This window comes from Sapajus apella, unplaced genomic scaffold, assembly GCF_009761245.1.
Source record: "Sapajus apella isolate SASKATOON/1434 unplaced genomic scaffold, GSC_monkey_1.0 scaffold4, whole genome shotgun sequence".
NCBI lineage: Eukaryota > Metazoa > Chordata > Mammalia > Primates > Cebidae > Sapajus > Sapajus apella.
The window spans coordinates 59,466,627-59,483,327 of NW_022436944.1; the positions used below are offsets into that span (position 1 = coordinate 59,466,627).

The 16,701-nt window shown below is 42.5% G+C and overlaps 1 protein-coding gene across 4 annotated transcripts in view; it reads left to right on the forward strand.

Annotated features, from left to right (window-relative positions):
- ENTPD3 (ectonucleoside triphosphate diphosphohydrolase 3) overlaps positions 1–15,416 on the forward strand; it is a 33,680-nt gene extending 18,264 nt beyond the window's left edge. For 3 of the 4 annotated variants that reach the window (XM_032271214.1, XM_032271222.1, XM_032271206.1), the window contains exons 5-11: positions 1,498–1,648; positions 4,567–4,726; positions 5,711–5,944; positions 10,161–10,433; positions 10,606–10,716; positions 11,150–11,287; positions 14,081–15,416. In XM_032271214.1, the coding sequence (XP_032127105.1) occupies positions 1,498–1,648; positions 4,567–4,726; positions 5,711–5,944; positions 10,161–10,433; positions 10,606–10,716; positions 11,150–11,287; positions 14,081–14,317 (1,304 nt within the window). In that variant the 3' untranslated portion in view covers positions 14,318–15,416. The remainder of the gene's footprint in view (positions 1–1,497; positions 1,649–4,566; positions 4,727–5,710; positions 5,945–10,160; positions 10,434–10,605; positions 10,717–11,149; positions 11,288–14,080) is intronic. The other variant, XR_004265996.1, reaches the window with a different exon arrangement.
- Positions 15,417–16,701: the final 1,285 nt, after the last annotated feature.

Below are 16,701 nucleotides of genomic sequence, written 5' to 3' on the forward strand. Positions count from 1 at the left end.
GGAAGGAAGGAAGGAAGGAAGGAAGGAAGGAAGGAAGGAAGGAAGGAAGGGAAGGAAGGAAAGGAAGGAAAGGAAGGAAGGAAGGAAGGGAGGAAGGGAGGGAGGGAGGGAGGGAGGGAGGGAGGGAGGGAGGAAGGAAGGAAGGAAGGGAGGAAGGGAGGAAGGGAGAAAGACATCACCATTTGCAACCCCTAATGAAATAATGGATCTAAGTCATTATCATTGATGGGCTAATGGCACAAAAAGAGAGGCAACCCGACGCTGTGCCCCCTATTGTAAGTCCACACTAATCCCTGTATTCTTTTTTAAAAATTTCAAACGTGATCTGATCAGGCCTCTACATTCAATTAACAACTTATAGAAATACAAGAGACCAAGTGAGATGTTAACTGAACTGTGAGGGTACAATTGACAAACTCTAGACTGTGGAAGTTCTGCAGGACAAAGAAATTGTAAGGAAAAATTTTAATAATTAGGAGGAAAAATAGAAAGGGAAGGCAGAACCAATAGAGACTTAGGATTGCACTGTATGGAATTTATTGGGATCCTGACTCATACAAATGAGGAGAGGGTGGCGGTTGGAGGAAGAAGGAGGGAGGAAAAGGAGGATGAAGAGAAAGAGACAGAGAGGGTGAGAATAAGAATAAATGTGGAGGCAATGTGAACCATAACTAGATAGTTAATGATATTAAGAAATTATTTTTTGGCCAGGCATGGTGGCTCACACCTGTAATTCCAGCACTGTGGGAGGCTGAGGCAGGTAGATCACCTGAGGTCAGGAGTTTGAGACCAGCCTGGGCAACATAGTGAAACCGTGTCTCTACAAAAATACAAAAATTAGTCATGTATAGTGGTGCCTGCCTGTAATCCAAGCCACTCAGGAAACTGAGGCAGTAGAATCACTTGAACCTGGGAGTAGAGGTTGTAGTGAGCCAAGATCCCGCCACTGCACTCCAGCCTGGGTGACAGAGTGAGACTGTCTCAAAAAAAAAAAAAGAAAAGAAAAGAAAAAAATATTTTTCATTGGTACAGGTGTAATAATTCAAACATAGTTAGGTTTTTTCCTAAGAATTTTTACCTTTTGTGATACATGCCGAAATATGGGGATGAAATGACACATCTGCATTTTGCTTTGTGGTGAGCAAGTGGAAGACTGTCCAGATGAAATATTAAGTCAATCATTGTTGAAGGTGGGAGACAGTTCCATGAGTTTCAATATATATTTTCTCTACTTTTATTTATATTTGAAATGTTTATACTGAAAACCTTTTGTTAAAGTAGGCCCTGGCTTACCTTTTTTCACAATTGTCATTCATTCCCTCTAGAGGTTGCAAGTAGATTGTCAGTGTGACCACACAGGACTTAGCACATCCAACTGTTTCCAACCCCCTGCCAAACCCCAATAATTTTCAAAGCCAATTTGTTTTTCATTTAAAAGTTTTATTACTGTTGTTGGTTCCTGGAAATGCTGACAGATGCTGACTGCTTGCTTTTCAGGCTCTGGAATCTCCAGCTATGGAAATAACCCCCAAGATGTCCCCAAAGCCTTTGAGGATTGTATGCAAAAAGTCAAGGGGCAGGTTCCATCCCACCTCCACGGGTCCACCCCTATTCACCTGGGAGCCACGGCTGGGATGCGCCTGCTGAGGTAAAGGCTAAGTGCCACAATGCAGCCCATTGACCAAAATAGCCGAGAATGTGCTGAACCTTGCCAAGGATGTAATTCTATTTCTGGGAACAACCCTTGCCCCCCAAAAAGAAGCCCATATTCTGCCATAAATTTGGGCTTTAAAGGTTGGAAAACTTTTAATCTTTATTTTAATACCCAGAAAGAAACAGTTCTAAAATTGTTTCCCTCTCCCTTGGTAATTTTACTGAGAACTCTGAAAAAGAGAGAGGTGATATGAAATCTGCTCATGGGGTAGAACTCTAGTTCTTTGGAAAGGTAGTTGTTTTGACACTTGGTATTTTGACACCTGTGAACAACCAGCTAAATTTGGTAGTAAGTACAACCCATAGCTATGTAGCTTTTGCTCGTCTACAAAATACCACTGAAATCTGCTTTAAAACAATGGCATGTCTGCACCTCAAAGCAGTCAAAGCTTTTGGGGTTGTTATGAAAGAAGCATCTCATTTCACTCACTCAATTAGTTCCTTCTAAATTTATAGTCACGGCTTTTAGCCCAAATGCATTGTTTTTGAATGCCTTTTCTCTTTTTTTCCTCTGTTATAGCATTTCCTTGACCTTAATATTTTTTAAAAACTTTCCAAAAGCAAACATCAAACTTAAATCTACTCAGAATAGAGGCTACTCCAAGTATTGGCATAAAGTTTTATCACAAGAAGACAACACTCATTCTGCTTCAAAGGCACTTTATCTACAATTCCGAGTATGCAAAATTATCTACGTATGGGCATTAAGAAAATATAAAAAGAACAAGCAGCCAGGCATGGTGGCTCATGCCTGTAATCCCAGCACTTTGGGAGATCATGAGGTCAGAAGTTCAAGACCAGCCTGGCCAACATGGTGAAACCCCATCTCTACTAAAAATACAAACATTAGCTGGGTGTGGTGCTGGGCACCTGTAATCCCAGTTACTTTGGAGGCTGAGGCAGGAGAATCACTTGAACCTGGGAGGCAGAGGTTGCGGTGAGCCGAGGTACCACTGCACTCTACCCTGGGCAACAGAGTAAGACTGACTCCATCTCAAAAAAGAACAAACAGAGCTACTTTAACATGATCATTAAAAGAAATCATGAAGTGCTCTCCGTTAGACTGGGCCTTTTCCTTACAGTCTATAATTCTTGTTTCCAGTCTGATTTCCTGGTTGACCGCATTAAATGTGAAAGGAAGTCAGATTTCTTTTCTCACCCTTGGAACCTGCAGTGTATTTCTAAATTATTTAGTTCAGTGTAATAGAAATGATCTAAAAACTCCTTCCTTTTGCGTTTTATTTCTTATAAAAACGGTTCTTCCAACAAGGGAGGAGCTGAAACCACATAATCTCAGAGAGCACAGCAAGGCAGCCCCTTTACAGGCTAGTAATTCCATGGACCTAAAATTCTCATCTGCTGTAGTGGATGCTTCCTTAACACGACACGTGTAGAGCTACTTACAGAAAAGCCAGCAGCAGGATGTGCTCATGAGGTTTTCAACTTGGAGACTGAATGCTTAGAGCTTAGTTTGTGAAATCCTTCTGCTTTCACTCTATTCAATTCACATTTTCAGACTGAATTTCCCATTTCAGAATATATTAGGAAGCTGTTTACTCTCCCTGGGGCTTGACTTCCAGTAACAAGTTTCAGAACAGGACCTGAGCAATACCAACAATATGAATGGGAAAAGTTACTACAATCAGGGAGGAATATTGGTGCAATTCTATTAAATGTCTGTAAAAGTTACTCTAAAATATCTTTGTTTTACCAGTAGGGTTTGCACATACGCAGACTTCGTGGTTGAACAGGCTCTGAATTTTTCTTGGTTGCTTCCCACCCCACCCCCCCATCTTTCAGTGAAAAATTATTAAAAGGCTCTGCAATTTATAGCTCATGACAAAAACCCTGGAACAGAAAGCTTACCCCTTAGGAAAAAAGTGAATGTCTCCTTTGAATAAATTAAGTACTAACTCTTTCTTGTAAAACTGTTTTCTGATGGTGATCTATTTCTTCTGAGGAACTAGCTGATATTTTAATTACTAGACAAGTAAAATAGAAAAGAAAACAATGAGGATTGGCTGGGATGAGAACCGATGAAACTGGGAAAACTCTGAATTATTTTCCAAGCAGTGAGAATCAGCCACTGAACTGGGATGGATTCTGCTTGCAGCCCTGCGCTTTCTTCTTCCTGAGCCAAGAGTCGGCCAGGGCCCCTCACTTTCTTAACCCACGGATAAAAGAGGAAATAATCTCCCAGGCAAGCTTTCTTTCATAGGGTAAAATGGCAGCAGATGGACACCATAGCACTCTGTCACCAGGGGCATAATGCTGTGTCGCCACTCATCCATGGGTCAGCACACCCACGGTTCTCCAATCCAGTGGCAGCCATGATGACTGTCACATCCCTTCATGCTGAAGCCCTCCCAAAGAGTGAAGCAGAGACAGCTGAAAACTCAATGTTCTTCCTTTCCCCCTTCCTACTAAGCTCCCTTTCCTTCTGGTCAGATGAGGGTTCTTCATATGGTGCCTCCAAGAGATAATTTATGCCACTCTTATGCCTTCATCAATCTCCCTTCCTCTGCTGATCTGAGACAGAGCAATGGCAGTTAAATAGGAGGCTCTTTGGATACAGGAACAGATGATTTGGGTGGGGAGAACAAATCATACTTTTACTGAAAGTCATTTCCTGCTTGGCAGTTTGACAGGTAACAAGTGCATCCTGCCTTCACGGTTGCCCCAGAAGTCTTCAACTTGCAAAAGGGATTGTGGTGTACAGCACACATCTGGAAAATCATTCATCCCTGCCAGCAGGGAGATGGGGAAGTTTGCATTTGCACCTGAGTGAGACTACGCATTTTAAGACTTTTATTGTGTGGGCACTCAGACTTTTTTGTTCTGTGCCTTGCATAGGTTGCAAAATGAAACAGCAGCTAATGAAGTCCTTGAAAGCATCCAAAACTACTTCGAGTCCCAGCCCTTTGACTTTAGGGGTGCTCAAATCATTTCTGGGCAAGAGGAAGGGGTATATGGATGGATTACAGCCAACTATTTAATGGGAAATTTCCTGGAGGTGTGTGGAAACAAATGCATGGTTTTTAATCTTACTGTTTGTCCTATCCCTTGTGAGTGCCAGCCTAAGTAGAGGCACATCCCATCAGGGACATCTGTCCTGTATCATTCCTATCAGGTAATGCATTAGGGAAATACCTATGAGACAATAGCTAAGAAAAGACATATATACCTGGGGAGAAAACATGGTCATAAACAGGACTAAATGCTTGGGAGGTGGGGAATCTCATCCCTTTACTAGCTTGTAAGAAATTGAAGAGGGTGGGATCTAAATTTAACAGTAGACTATGGGTCTTTGGGAGGGCAGTTGAAGAATAACCCTTCAGACAGGCTCCATGGCCATCTGAAATTTACAAAGTCCACAGGAAGTCTGTATCGCTGAGGTCCCAGACACAGAAGGAACTCTTCACTGTGTTCCCAGCTCTTCCCACAGTCCAGTCCCTGCACTCCCTGCTCCCTTGGTGCAGAGGAAAGTTGACTCCAAGAGGCAACTGCCATGTTACAGGAGTTACCCAGAGTATATCCAGCCCAAGACCTATTTTGTTCCCTTCAAATACATTTTAAGTTTTAAAATGATTACCAATAATTAACATTTGGTAAATTTCATATAAAAATCCAAACTTCTAGCTTCTCCTGACCTCCTAACTCCTCCCCAAAATTGGAGGATGTGGTTACAGTAGACTCACATTCCTGGATGGTAATGGGGACAGAGTGTGTAATTCGTGGATTCTCCAGTTTGCCACAGACCCCACCACTCCCTATTAAACCTAATCTACTTCACTCATTTATTACTTACCTTTGTTACCTGCCCAGCCCCTGTAGCCATTTAAATTCACCACCCCTGAAAGAAAAGGAGAGAATTGGCCCCAAATGCTCCCTCTGTCCTGCTTGTTAGCAATAGGAGATGAGGCTTGGGTGGAAAACTCTGGGCAAAAGTAGATGGTGCCTTTGGCCTTCTTTCTCACTTCCTTTTCCCACTGTGCAGAAGAACCTTTGGCACATGTGGGTGCACCCGCATGGAGTGGAAACTATAGGTGCCCTGGACTTAGGTGGTGCCTCCACCCAAATATCCTTCGTGGCGGGAGAGAAGGTGGACCTGAACACCAGTGACATCATGCAGGTGTCCCTGTATGGCTACGTGTACACGCTCTACACACACAGCTTCCAGTGCTATGGCCGGAATGAGGCTGAGAAGAAGTTTCTGGCAATGCTCCTGCAGGTACTTGAGTGGGGGGTAGAGGGTGGCAGGTGTTCTCTTAAGGGTTGGAGCTGAGGGGAAAATGCCCTGCCTTCTGGGGTCTGTCTTCTCCACTTCAATTGAAAGGTAGATGGAAATAACAGCATTTTCCAATTTACTCCCGAGGGTCCAAGTCCCTTTCCTCTCTCTCTCTTTCTTCCCCTCCCTCTCCCTCTCATGTTACCCACTTCCAGTGAATTTGAGTAAGAAGTCTAGGGAAGTTCCAGAGCTTCACATGTTTTGCAAATGACTCAAGACCTGGAATCCCTTTATGGACACAAACAGTTTTAAACCAGAAGCTAAATAAGCCTGAGAATTTTGAGCCTCCCCTGGGTGTAGACAAAATAATATTAGTGGTCATAAGAGAAATACATGCTAAAGGGGAAGAGGGCCGAGCCCTCCCCAGGCTCAGCCTCCTTTTAGATGGGTCTATATTAGGCAGGCTTGATACCCTTTATATGGTGGAGCTTTAGAGCACATTCCATCATGTTGGTCAGTAATTTGTTTGGTAAATGTTCCAGGACCCAGCAGGCTACTTCAGGCATCGGCTAGCAAGCTGCTGCTAATACTAAACTCAGCATTATGCAGTGTGTGTTCCTGAGGGCACTAACTCCATAGATGAGACCCCAGACCCAAACTCCAGTGCTCAGGGGACATCAATCTTAGCCATGGCTGGGTGGCTGAGAGGAAGAGGAGGGGCCTTGACTACCTAGAGGGGTAAGAGGAAATCAGAAGCCGCAGATCCTGGCTTCTTATGGGACTCAAAGGCAGGGGACTAGGGTGTGTTAGCCTGTGAACACAATGGACACAACATGAGTAGGTTAACCTACATTCCCCCAGCCTACTCTGATAACTGAAGACAGAGCAGACTCCGTCCTGGAGAGGAGGTGAGGGGATCACAAAAGTGCATCTTCAGCAGTATTCACGACTTCAGACCCCTGCGTTTGCCCAGTGTTCACGCAGGGTGGGTTGTGAGAACTCAGCTGCCGGTTATGGCCCCTTCCCCAAACCTCTCCCGAATCCTCCCAGAAAAGGCTGAGGCCCCAGGACACATCCATGCGACATTTATTGCCAGGAGAGTCTGAGTACTGCCTGGAAAGGACAGACATGAGAACGCTGCAGACAACCCTCTGCTGCCCTTCTGTATTAGTCCGTTCTCACAGTGCTATAAAGAAACACTTGAAACTGGGTGATCTATAAAGAAAAGAGGTTTGTTTAATTGGCTCATGGTTCTGTGAGCTGTATAGGCTTCTGCTTCTAGGCAGGTCTCAGGAAACTTACAGTAGCAGGCGAAGGGGCAGTAAGCACATCTTACATGCAAGAGCAGGAGGAAGACACAGCGTGAAGGGGAAGGTGCCACACGCTTTTAAACAGCCAGATCTCGTGAGAACTCACTGTCACGAGAACAGCAAGGAAGAAATCCGCCCCCCATGACCCAGTCACGTCCCACCAGGCCCCTCCTGCAACACTGGGATGTCACCTTCCAAGGCTCCCACCCTAACTTCCACCTCCCTCCCCCAGGCAGCCAAAGCAAACCCCACAGGTAACACAATCAGCCCTCCCTGGCAGGAGTCTCAATACTTACCCCTCATCCCCACTTGCTCATTAAAGTAGTTCAACCGACATGCTTCTTTCTTTCTGGAAGAGAAGCTCTGGGAAACCCTCTTTTCTCCAGCTCCTTTTACTGCTAGCAGTGCGTAATATCCTTTCCTCTAGCTCTGACCCTCGCAGGGGCAGAATGTGGAGACTCAAGGGAAATCCTCCTTTTACTAGGGCGACTGAAGGTCAGGGAAACTAACCTTTTAAATTTGACTGGCCCTGCGGAATGTGTGTGTTTCTGTCTGTCTGCGTGTGACTGTGTGTTTAGGTACTTATACAGTGTTTCCTAAAGAATGATTATGTATCCAGCCATCCACAGAAAAGAAGGAAATACTTCACCTTTCTGAGGTCTGATTTAGGCTGGAGAATGCCAGTCTCCAAATGTGAGCCCAGCACTGGGGGTGGAGGAGTGAGCACTTAGCCTCTCACAGTCAGCTCTCAGGGACAGGGACACATGTCTTCAATTTGCCTGGTAACCTCTAGATGCCTGATAGGGTGGCTCTGCCCTCAGAGGCTTCTGACTCAGCCAAAAGGAGAGATTCAGATGAGATGAGGATTACTGACAAATGCATGTCAAGACCTGCCTGACCAACAGTTTCGTAGGTCAAATACGTATTGCCAAGCCCTGACTTAGAAGGTTCATACAAACTACTGCATCGTAAACACTGAGTGAGTAAATTCCATAAGTGTGGATCTTGTTTCCTCATCTGTAATATAAGGAACTATGTAATGTGGTGAGAATGACAGCTGGATATGCACTTTGCAAGTTACTTTCTTATTAAGTCTCCAGTCACCTTAGAGCTGAAGTCTTACTCTGACAACAGGTTAGATATTAGGGATATGCATTCACTTTCTTTCTTTCCCTCTTTAAGTAGGAATTTTTTCTGCTGTTTTTAATGTCATATATGTTCAGTGAAAAACATTGAGAAGATATACACCAAAAAATATAAAGGATTTCTTAAAAACAGAATTAACAACCATTAACATACTATTCATTTTCTTCCTTTTTTACATGTATGAATGTGTACAAACTTGGCTTCATATGGTCTATAGAATTTTATATTTAGCTTTTATTTTACCTAACCATATGTTATGGTCAATTTCCTGTGTTGTTAATATCTTTTTAAAATATGAGTTATGAGTACATAATATTCCAAGTACCATAACTTAAAAAGAAAAAAAAAATGACCATTTCATTATAAAAGAAAGTACATTCTTATTGTAAAAATGTAAAACCATACAAAGAGTGTTAAAGTCAAAAGGAAAGAGCCTCCCCCCAATCCCATTTACCAAATGCCATCACTGGTTGAAGAAAAGCTTTTTTTTTTTTTTTTTGAGACAGAGTCTTGCCCTTCACCCAGGCTGGAGTACAATGATACAATCTCGGTTTGCTGCAACCTCCACCTCCCTGTTCAAGCAGTTCTCCTGCCTCAGCCTCCCAAGTAGCTGGGACTACAGCTGTGTGCCACCATGCCTGGCTGATGTTTGTATTTTTAGTAGAGATGGGGTTTCAGCATGTTGGCCAGGCTGGTCTCAAACTCCTAACCTAAAATGATCTGCCTGCCTCAGCCTCCTAAAGTGCTGGGATTACAAGTGTGAGCTGTCACACCCTGCCAAGAAAAAAGATTTTCCTGTCGGGGAAGCAGAGTGCCTTGGTGGCTTACGTTGAACATAGTTCAAATCCAGTTCCTTAGAAAACAGAGTTCATAAATTGAATCAACAACATGTAGGACTTCAGCATAAAATAGAGTATTTTGCACCTGTAGATTAAAGATTGAATAGTTATATGGAAAAAGTAAAGCCAAGTCTCTTTCTGAGTCTTTACATCAAAAAAAAATTGCAAATGGACAAAAGATGTATATGTGACAAGGATACTTGTCTGTAATGGCAAAATGATTGGGAACCACCTCAATGTTCATCTAGAGGATATTTCTTAAATAAAGTATGGTTTATGTGTACAGTGTAATACTATGCAGCCACTAAAAAGAACAGGCCATTCATAAGTACAATGAATGGAAGGATCTCAAAGATATGTTTTTAAGTGAGAAATGCAATGGGTAGAATGGAGTTGTAAAGTGCTATCATTTATGGCTTAAAAAAAGCATGGGAGAAAAAAATGTATATTTGCACGTGCATGTGAGACACAAAAACTGGCAGTAGTGATTGTTTCCAGAGGGAGGCCTGATGGCTGCAAGTGGATGAGAAGGAGACTTCACTTTTGTATGTTTATTTGTACATTTTGGATTGTTTTACTAGGTGGATAGGTGATATTCTACTTAAAATGCTACATTAAAGATATCTGTTTTCTCGCCAAAGTGCGGTTCATACAACCTGGTTCGTAGGGCTATCAGAGCTGGATAGACAACATGAGGGACCGCCTAGTACTACACCTGGCACAAGGTAACCGTCACACACACACTTTTTCCTGCCCTTCCTTGAATTATCTACACAACCTATGATCAAGGACATGCTGACACAGAAGAGTATTTTTTGTTTCTCTCTCGGCATTTGAGGGTAGTGATAGTGAGCATCTGCAAACGGGAAATACTTGGCTTTCCACAAAAGAGTGGTTTCTAACACCTCGCTCTTATACCTACAGAATTCTCCTACCAAAACCCCTCTCACCAATCCCTGTTACCCTCGGGATTATAGCACCAGCTTCACCATGGGCCATGTATTTGACAGCCTGTGCACTGCGGACCAGAGGCCGGAACGTTATAACCCCGATGACATCATCACTTTTGAAGGAACTGGGGACGCATCACTATGTAATGCAAAGGTGGCTTCCCTATTTGACTTCAAAGCTTGCCGTGATCAAGAAACCTGTTCCTTTGATGGGGTTTATCAGCCAAAGATTAAAGGGCCATTTGTGGTAAGAGCAAAACCTTCTGAAAGACTCCTTTCTTTTCCTGTTGAATATTTATTCCACACTTTGCTGTTTCTCCTCTGCTGACCTGTTAGCCACCTTCTTACTCCTCACCCATAAACCTTTCTATTAAACCCCATTCTGAAAACTAATTTCCTTCTGTGTTACTTATTTCCAGGCTTTTGCAGGATTCTACTACACAGCCAGTGCTTTAAATCTTTCAGGTAGCTTTTCCCTGGACACCTTCAACTCCAGCACCTGGAATTTCTGCTCACAGAATTGGAGTGAGGTCAGTATTTAAAGAGAATGGCTCAATGTCAGCACAAAAAAAAACAGTATGGAAGTATGGCAGAATCTATTTCATGTGTGTATATTCCAAATTTAGCCTTTATGCCCTTCTACTTCCAGCACAGCTGTAAAATAAAGAAGGAACCTACCCCACACCTGTAGTGTGAATTAATGTTATAACTACATACACAATGGTTAGAATAATATTTGGCATACAATAAGCACTCAATGAGTTTAAAGATTAGTATATTGTGATATTATATAGGGATATTTTAATAAGTATATTGCATGATTGTATGATTGTATTATACAATAATTTTTATTATGAAGTTCTGGGTGATAAGATTCTTTAAAATATGAGTTTTAATCCAAGATGTTTATTTTAAAACATACGTGCTTGCCCTGCCTCTCAGATGTTTTTAACCTCCTTTCAGCTCCCACTCCTGCTCCCCAAATTTGATGAGGTATACGCCCGCTCTTACTGCTTCTCAGCCAACTATATCTACCACTTGTTTGTGAATGGTTACAAATTCACAGAGGAGACCTGGCCCCAAATACAATTTAAAAAAGAAGTAAGTCACAGCACAAATCATTTTCTCCTCTTCTTCCCAACAGAGAGGTATGTATGTATGTATGTATGTATGTAGAACAAATGTAGAAGGGAAGAGGGTATTGACGAGTCATACTCACTGGGTAAAAGCTGATCAGGCTGATCCCTTGTGAGTTTCCCAGAAGAGATGGTGGAGAATTTAGAGGAGTTGCTCACGGGTGTCCATCCTCCTGGAAAAGGCTGGAAGCCAGCGGCCAGCGGACTGGGCGGTCCTGGAGGGCAGAGGCTTGTCTTAGTGTCTTCATATTCCCAGCACACAGCACCAGGGCTGGAGCCTCGAAGGTGCTTAGTCAATGTTTGTTGAATTCATAAATGAATATGTTAAGGATATGTGACTTTTCATCCTGAAAAAAAATCTTTAAATGTAACAATTTTTTTAAAGAGGATAGTAACTAATTCTTCTCCATTTTAGGCCTATGTCAGAGTAAGATACAGGCCTTAGAGCCTGACGGATTTGCATTAGCGTTAAATAAACATTTTCTCTTTGAATGAACCTGAAGTCATCATATTTACTAACAAAGATTTGAGGGATAGGGAAGATATTCTTAGTTCAGTGTTTTTATATCTATAAATAGATATGTTTTTATTATTTAATAGATATTATTTATATATATGTGTGCATATATATATACACATATATATGTGTTTATGTATATGATGGTCAAGTGACCAGAATGGTCCAAAGCTGAAATCACAGCTGTCACCTGGTGACCAGTGAAAGAACCTTCATACCTTGTTTCCAGGCAGGGTTCAGCTTTGTGAATATGTTCAGCTAGCGGTATATTCCCCAGGTTCCAGAGAATTTTCTCATTTCCGGAAGAGCTGATATGAAGCCTGAAGGATGCCTGGAGTCAGCCTGTTCAATACCAGCTTCAGCAATATTAGATTAAACCAACCAATATCCTGCATTAGGCCTGTGGCTATCTACTTTTCTGTAAATAAAATTGAGTCATCTACAAAAAAATAAGGCTATCTGGAGACACAAGGACTGTTGGTAGCATGTACTTGCTAAACTTTGCTTCTAATGAATCTAATTACCAGTAAAGTTTATTATAAGATGGAGAATGACTTTCCATTTGAATACCAGTTTGAACTGACATAATATTCTAAGTTAAAAGTTCCTCTCTTTAATTGTAAAGAATTTTATGTCCAGCCAAATTAGTATGTGAAATTAATATGTGAAGGTATAAAAAGACTTAAGAAGATTTGCTGCACAAAGACTTATATTGAAAATATTTTTGGTGGAAGTAATAAAATAAGAGAAACAAATCCAGGAGATGTTACAAAAACATAGGAAGTAAGAATAAATGATGCTGTGACTTGAAATTTATATTAAAAAGGCCAGGCACTGTGGCTCACACCTGTAATCCCAGCACTTTGGGAAGCTGAAGCAAGTGGATCACCTGAGGTCAGGAGTTCAAGACCAGCCTGACCAACATGGTAAAACCCTGTCTCTACTAAAATACAAAAAATTAGCTAATCGTGGTGGTGCCTGCCTGTAATCCCAGCTACTCAAGAAGCTGAGGCAGGAGAATCGCTTGAACCTGGAAGGCAGAGGTTGCAGTGAGCCGAGATATTGCCATTGCACTCCAGCCTGGGCTGCAGAGCAAGACTCAGTCTCCAAAAAAAGAAAAAAAAAAGTGTATTTAAAAATACAGAAAATTAACACTAAAGAAAAGTATAAAAGAAAAATTCACTTATATGACCCAAGTGTAGAAAATACCCAACATGATAGGGGTGCAGTAAGGAGTTATAAGATACAGGGACATAAGAGTAACCTAAAATTCTCCTTGTTAAAGGGAACGCATAGATATCCTCTTTTATTTATTTATTTTTTTGATATGGAGTTTCTTGCTCCGTAGCCCAGGCTAGAGTGCAATGGCATGATCTCGGCTCACTGCAAGTACATCTCCTGGGTTCAAGCAATTCTTCTCCCTTAGCCTCCCAAGTAGCTGGTATTACAGGTACCTGCCATCATACCTGATTAATTTTTGTATTTTTGTAGAGACGGGGTTTCCCCATGTTGGCCAGGCTGGTCTTGAACTCCTGACCTCAGGTGATCTACCCACCTTGGCCTTCCAAAGTGCCAGGATTACAGGAGTGAGCCACTATGCTCAGCCACAGATACCATTTTTAAGGCAGGAAGGGAGAAAAAAATGTATAGAAAAATAGCCCCTAAGTATCAAACACTACCCTGGTGTAACTGTTTAATATCTGGCAAAGCAGTCATTAAGACAAAGAGCTTCATTCTAGACAAGTGGGTTACAACATAATGATAAAATGTTCAAGATGGCAAAAGTAAAACATTTATACATCTAATGAAACACCCTAAAAACATGTAAAGAAAAATGGTTAGAACTACCAGAAGACACTGATAGTCGGCTTCCCATTTGGGCTGATTTCTTATTCCTGGAAACCGGCCCTGGGATCAGTAAACCACTCGTTAGCCTCTTTCTCGAGCCACAAACACTCCTGTACTCCTGGACAACAGGAGCACTTTCAATGTTATTAACTGTGCCTTCTTCAATCTTGGCTGGGATAAGATTGTGAGGATTTGTTCTTTTGACTATTTCTTCTGCAGTGCTGGGGGTGAGATTCCCCAAGCCTTTGTGGCTATGGTGTGGTGTCTTAACTTGGGCAAGTCCTCTGACCTCCTTGGGCCACAATTTCCCATGGGAGCTTTGTGAGGTTGATAGTGGTGTGCCTCGGGTATGAGCCTTGCCCTGAGAACTGAGCCATCTTCTCTACTCCACAGGTGGGGAACAGCAGCATTGCCTGGTCTCTTGGCTACATGCTCAGCCTGACCAACCAGATCCCAGCTGAAAGCCCTCTGATCCGTCTGCCCATAGAACCACCTATCTTTGTGGGCATCCTCGCCTTCTTCACAGCGGCAGCCTTGCTGTGCTTGGCATTTCTTGCATACCTGTGCTCAGCATCCAGAAAAAAGAGGCGCTCTGAGCATGCCTTTGACCAAGCCGTGGATTCCGAGTGAGCCTCCAAAGCAGTTCCTGGAACCCAGTGGCTGCTGAGAACCAGCGTGCATGGCACCAGGCAATGCAGGTGAAGTGGCTGCCTTCAGGAGATACAACTAACTAAAATCAAACACTTAGGTCACGTGCCTCTCAAATACTGATTTCTGCCAAAGGAGTCCTTTGGCTATTCTGTGCATAGTGCTCTTCAGAGACCTCACTACCTGCGTGCGGATCTATTGGGGAACAGAGAAGAGACAGGCCACCAAGGTCAGGCTCTTTATTCTAAGTCCCCCAGAGGAAGAGTAAGTTGAGAATGTATCAGTTTAATGTTGAAGAATTGACCTCAGGGCTCAGTTTCCATTTCCCTCCCTCAGTATTCTTCCTGGGAAGATACCCAGTAAGCATTTGGCCCGATCAGCTATCTCATTTTATAGTTTTTTCCCCATTGGTCTTTAAGACTTTTGTAGCAATCTTGTAAGCAGTGAACCCCCTTAGATTATTAGAATATAGTATCTGGGGGAGATTTCTTTCCCTCAGGGAAGTGGCCACAACCAGGCTTCTGTCATGCAGGTGGATCCCGAAGTACAGAGACACAAAAAAGTTTTCCCAGAAAATGACAGACCATTCTCCAAGTGGAATTCCCACTCAGGGCTCTGGTCGCTAGATTGCAACCTGTGTGTTTGTCACCATCCTCATTTGCACCATCGTATTGCTCTGCCCTCCATAAAAACACATTTACGCCTAGCAAAGATACTGCATCCCAGATTTTACTGCCTTTGCTAGGCTTTTGCTTTGCAAAGGGCTGCCTTTCCACTGTTATCATGGTGTGTGTGTTTTTGTCACCATTCCCACAAGTATACTTGATGTTCCCACATAGAACGTCCTACTCTGTGAGTTACTAGCCAATTACTTTCCCAGATCATAGACCTCTCTGCATAGAAGTTATAGGTATTAACTTTGGGGAAAGAAAAGAAAGCTGCAGGAATATTTATCTCCAAAGTCAAATGAGAAAGAACTCTAGCAAATCCAATGGCTACAAACTAAAAATCAACATTATTTCATATTGCTGTTTGTTAGCTGAATATGGAATAAAGAACTATTATTTTATTTTGACTTGCAGTGTGTGTGTGTGTGTGTGTGTGTGTGTGTGTATGTGTTCACTTGCACATGGTACTCTTTCTCCTACGCACCCTAGGTGATATTTATGAGATAATTTTTTTCCCAGTGAATTAAGAAAACCATTTATTAATGTCACCTTTATTCCAGAGAGTTCAAAGTGCCTTCACTTCAATAAACCTTTGACTGCTTGAGATTATTGAATCAAACACTTCTGTACCTTATCTGAAATCCTAAGCCTCTGCGAGGCCACACCCTGACACTCAGATCTTGATTCTCATCCGGAATGGCTACTCCTATCCCAGACTGTGCCTTTGCTCACACCATCCTCCTCACTGTAGAGTAGATCTTCCACCCACCCATCCAAATCATGCATGTTTCTCAAGGTCCGGTTCTCACTCTACATCTTCCACAAAGCTTTCCTTGCACACGCACACGATGCTCTGTCTTCTGGACCACCTTTTAAAAACCAGCCACATAAGTCTCGGTATTGTTATTCATCTTGGTGTATGAGTACAGCTTATTTCTAAAAGAGACAGTAGGCTACTTAAGGGCAAGGCCTATTGTATATCACTCCTCATTCATTCAACAAACATCTAAAAACACCTATTATGGCTTGATACCTTTCAGGTGTGATTTTGGATTTGGACATATGCTATGAACATGGTATTTATTCATATTTGTTGATTGAAGTAGTTTCCATGAGTGTATAAGAAATGGGCAATAAACTACAGAGATATCAGGGAAAAAATAACATCCAGAATCACCAAGAGTTTGCAAGAAAAAAACATGTCTGTGCAGGAAAGAGAGCCAAAGCCCCATGAAGCCAATTCCTCGTCAACATTTCTAACTCATTTGGGAAGTCAGAATAAGCTGAGGAAGTACTTCAGGTTTTCTGACCAACACCGAAGAATTTTTTTTACCAGTGCAGTAGCTTACACCTGTAATCTCAGCTCTTTGGGAGTAGCTGAGGCAGATGGGATTGCTTAAGCCCAGGAGTTTGAGAGCAGCCACGGAAATATTGGCGAAACCTCAGGGAAACCTATTCTTTCCAAAAAATACAAAAATTAGCCAGGAGTTGTGGGCACACTTGGAGTCCCAGCTACTTGGAAGGTTGAGGTAGGAGAATCACCTGAGCCTGGGAGGTGGAGGTTGGAGTGAGCCAAGATCATGCCACTGCACTCCAGCCTGGGTAACAGAGCAAGACTCAATCTCTCTCTCTCTCTCTCTCTCTCTCTCTCTCTCTCTCTCTCTCTCTCACACACACACACACACACACACACACAAG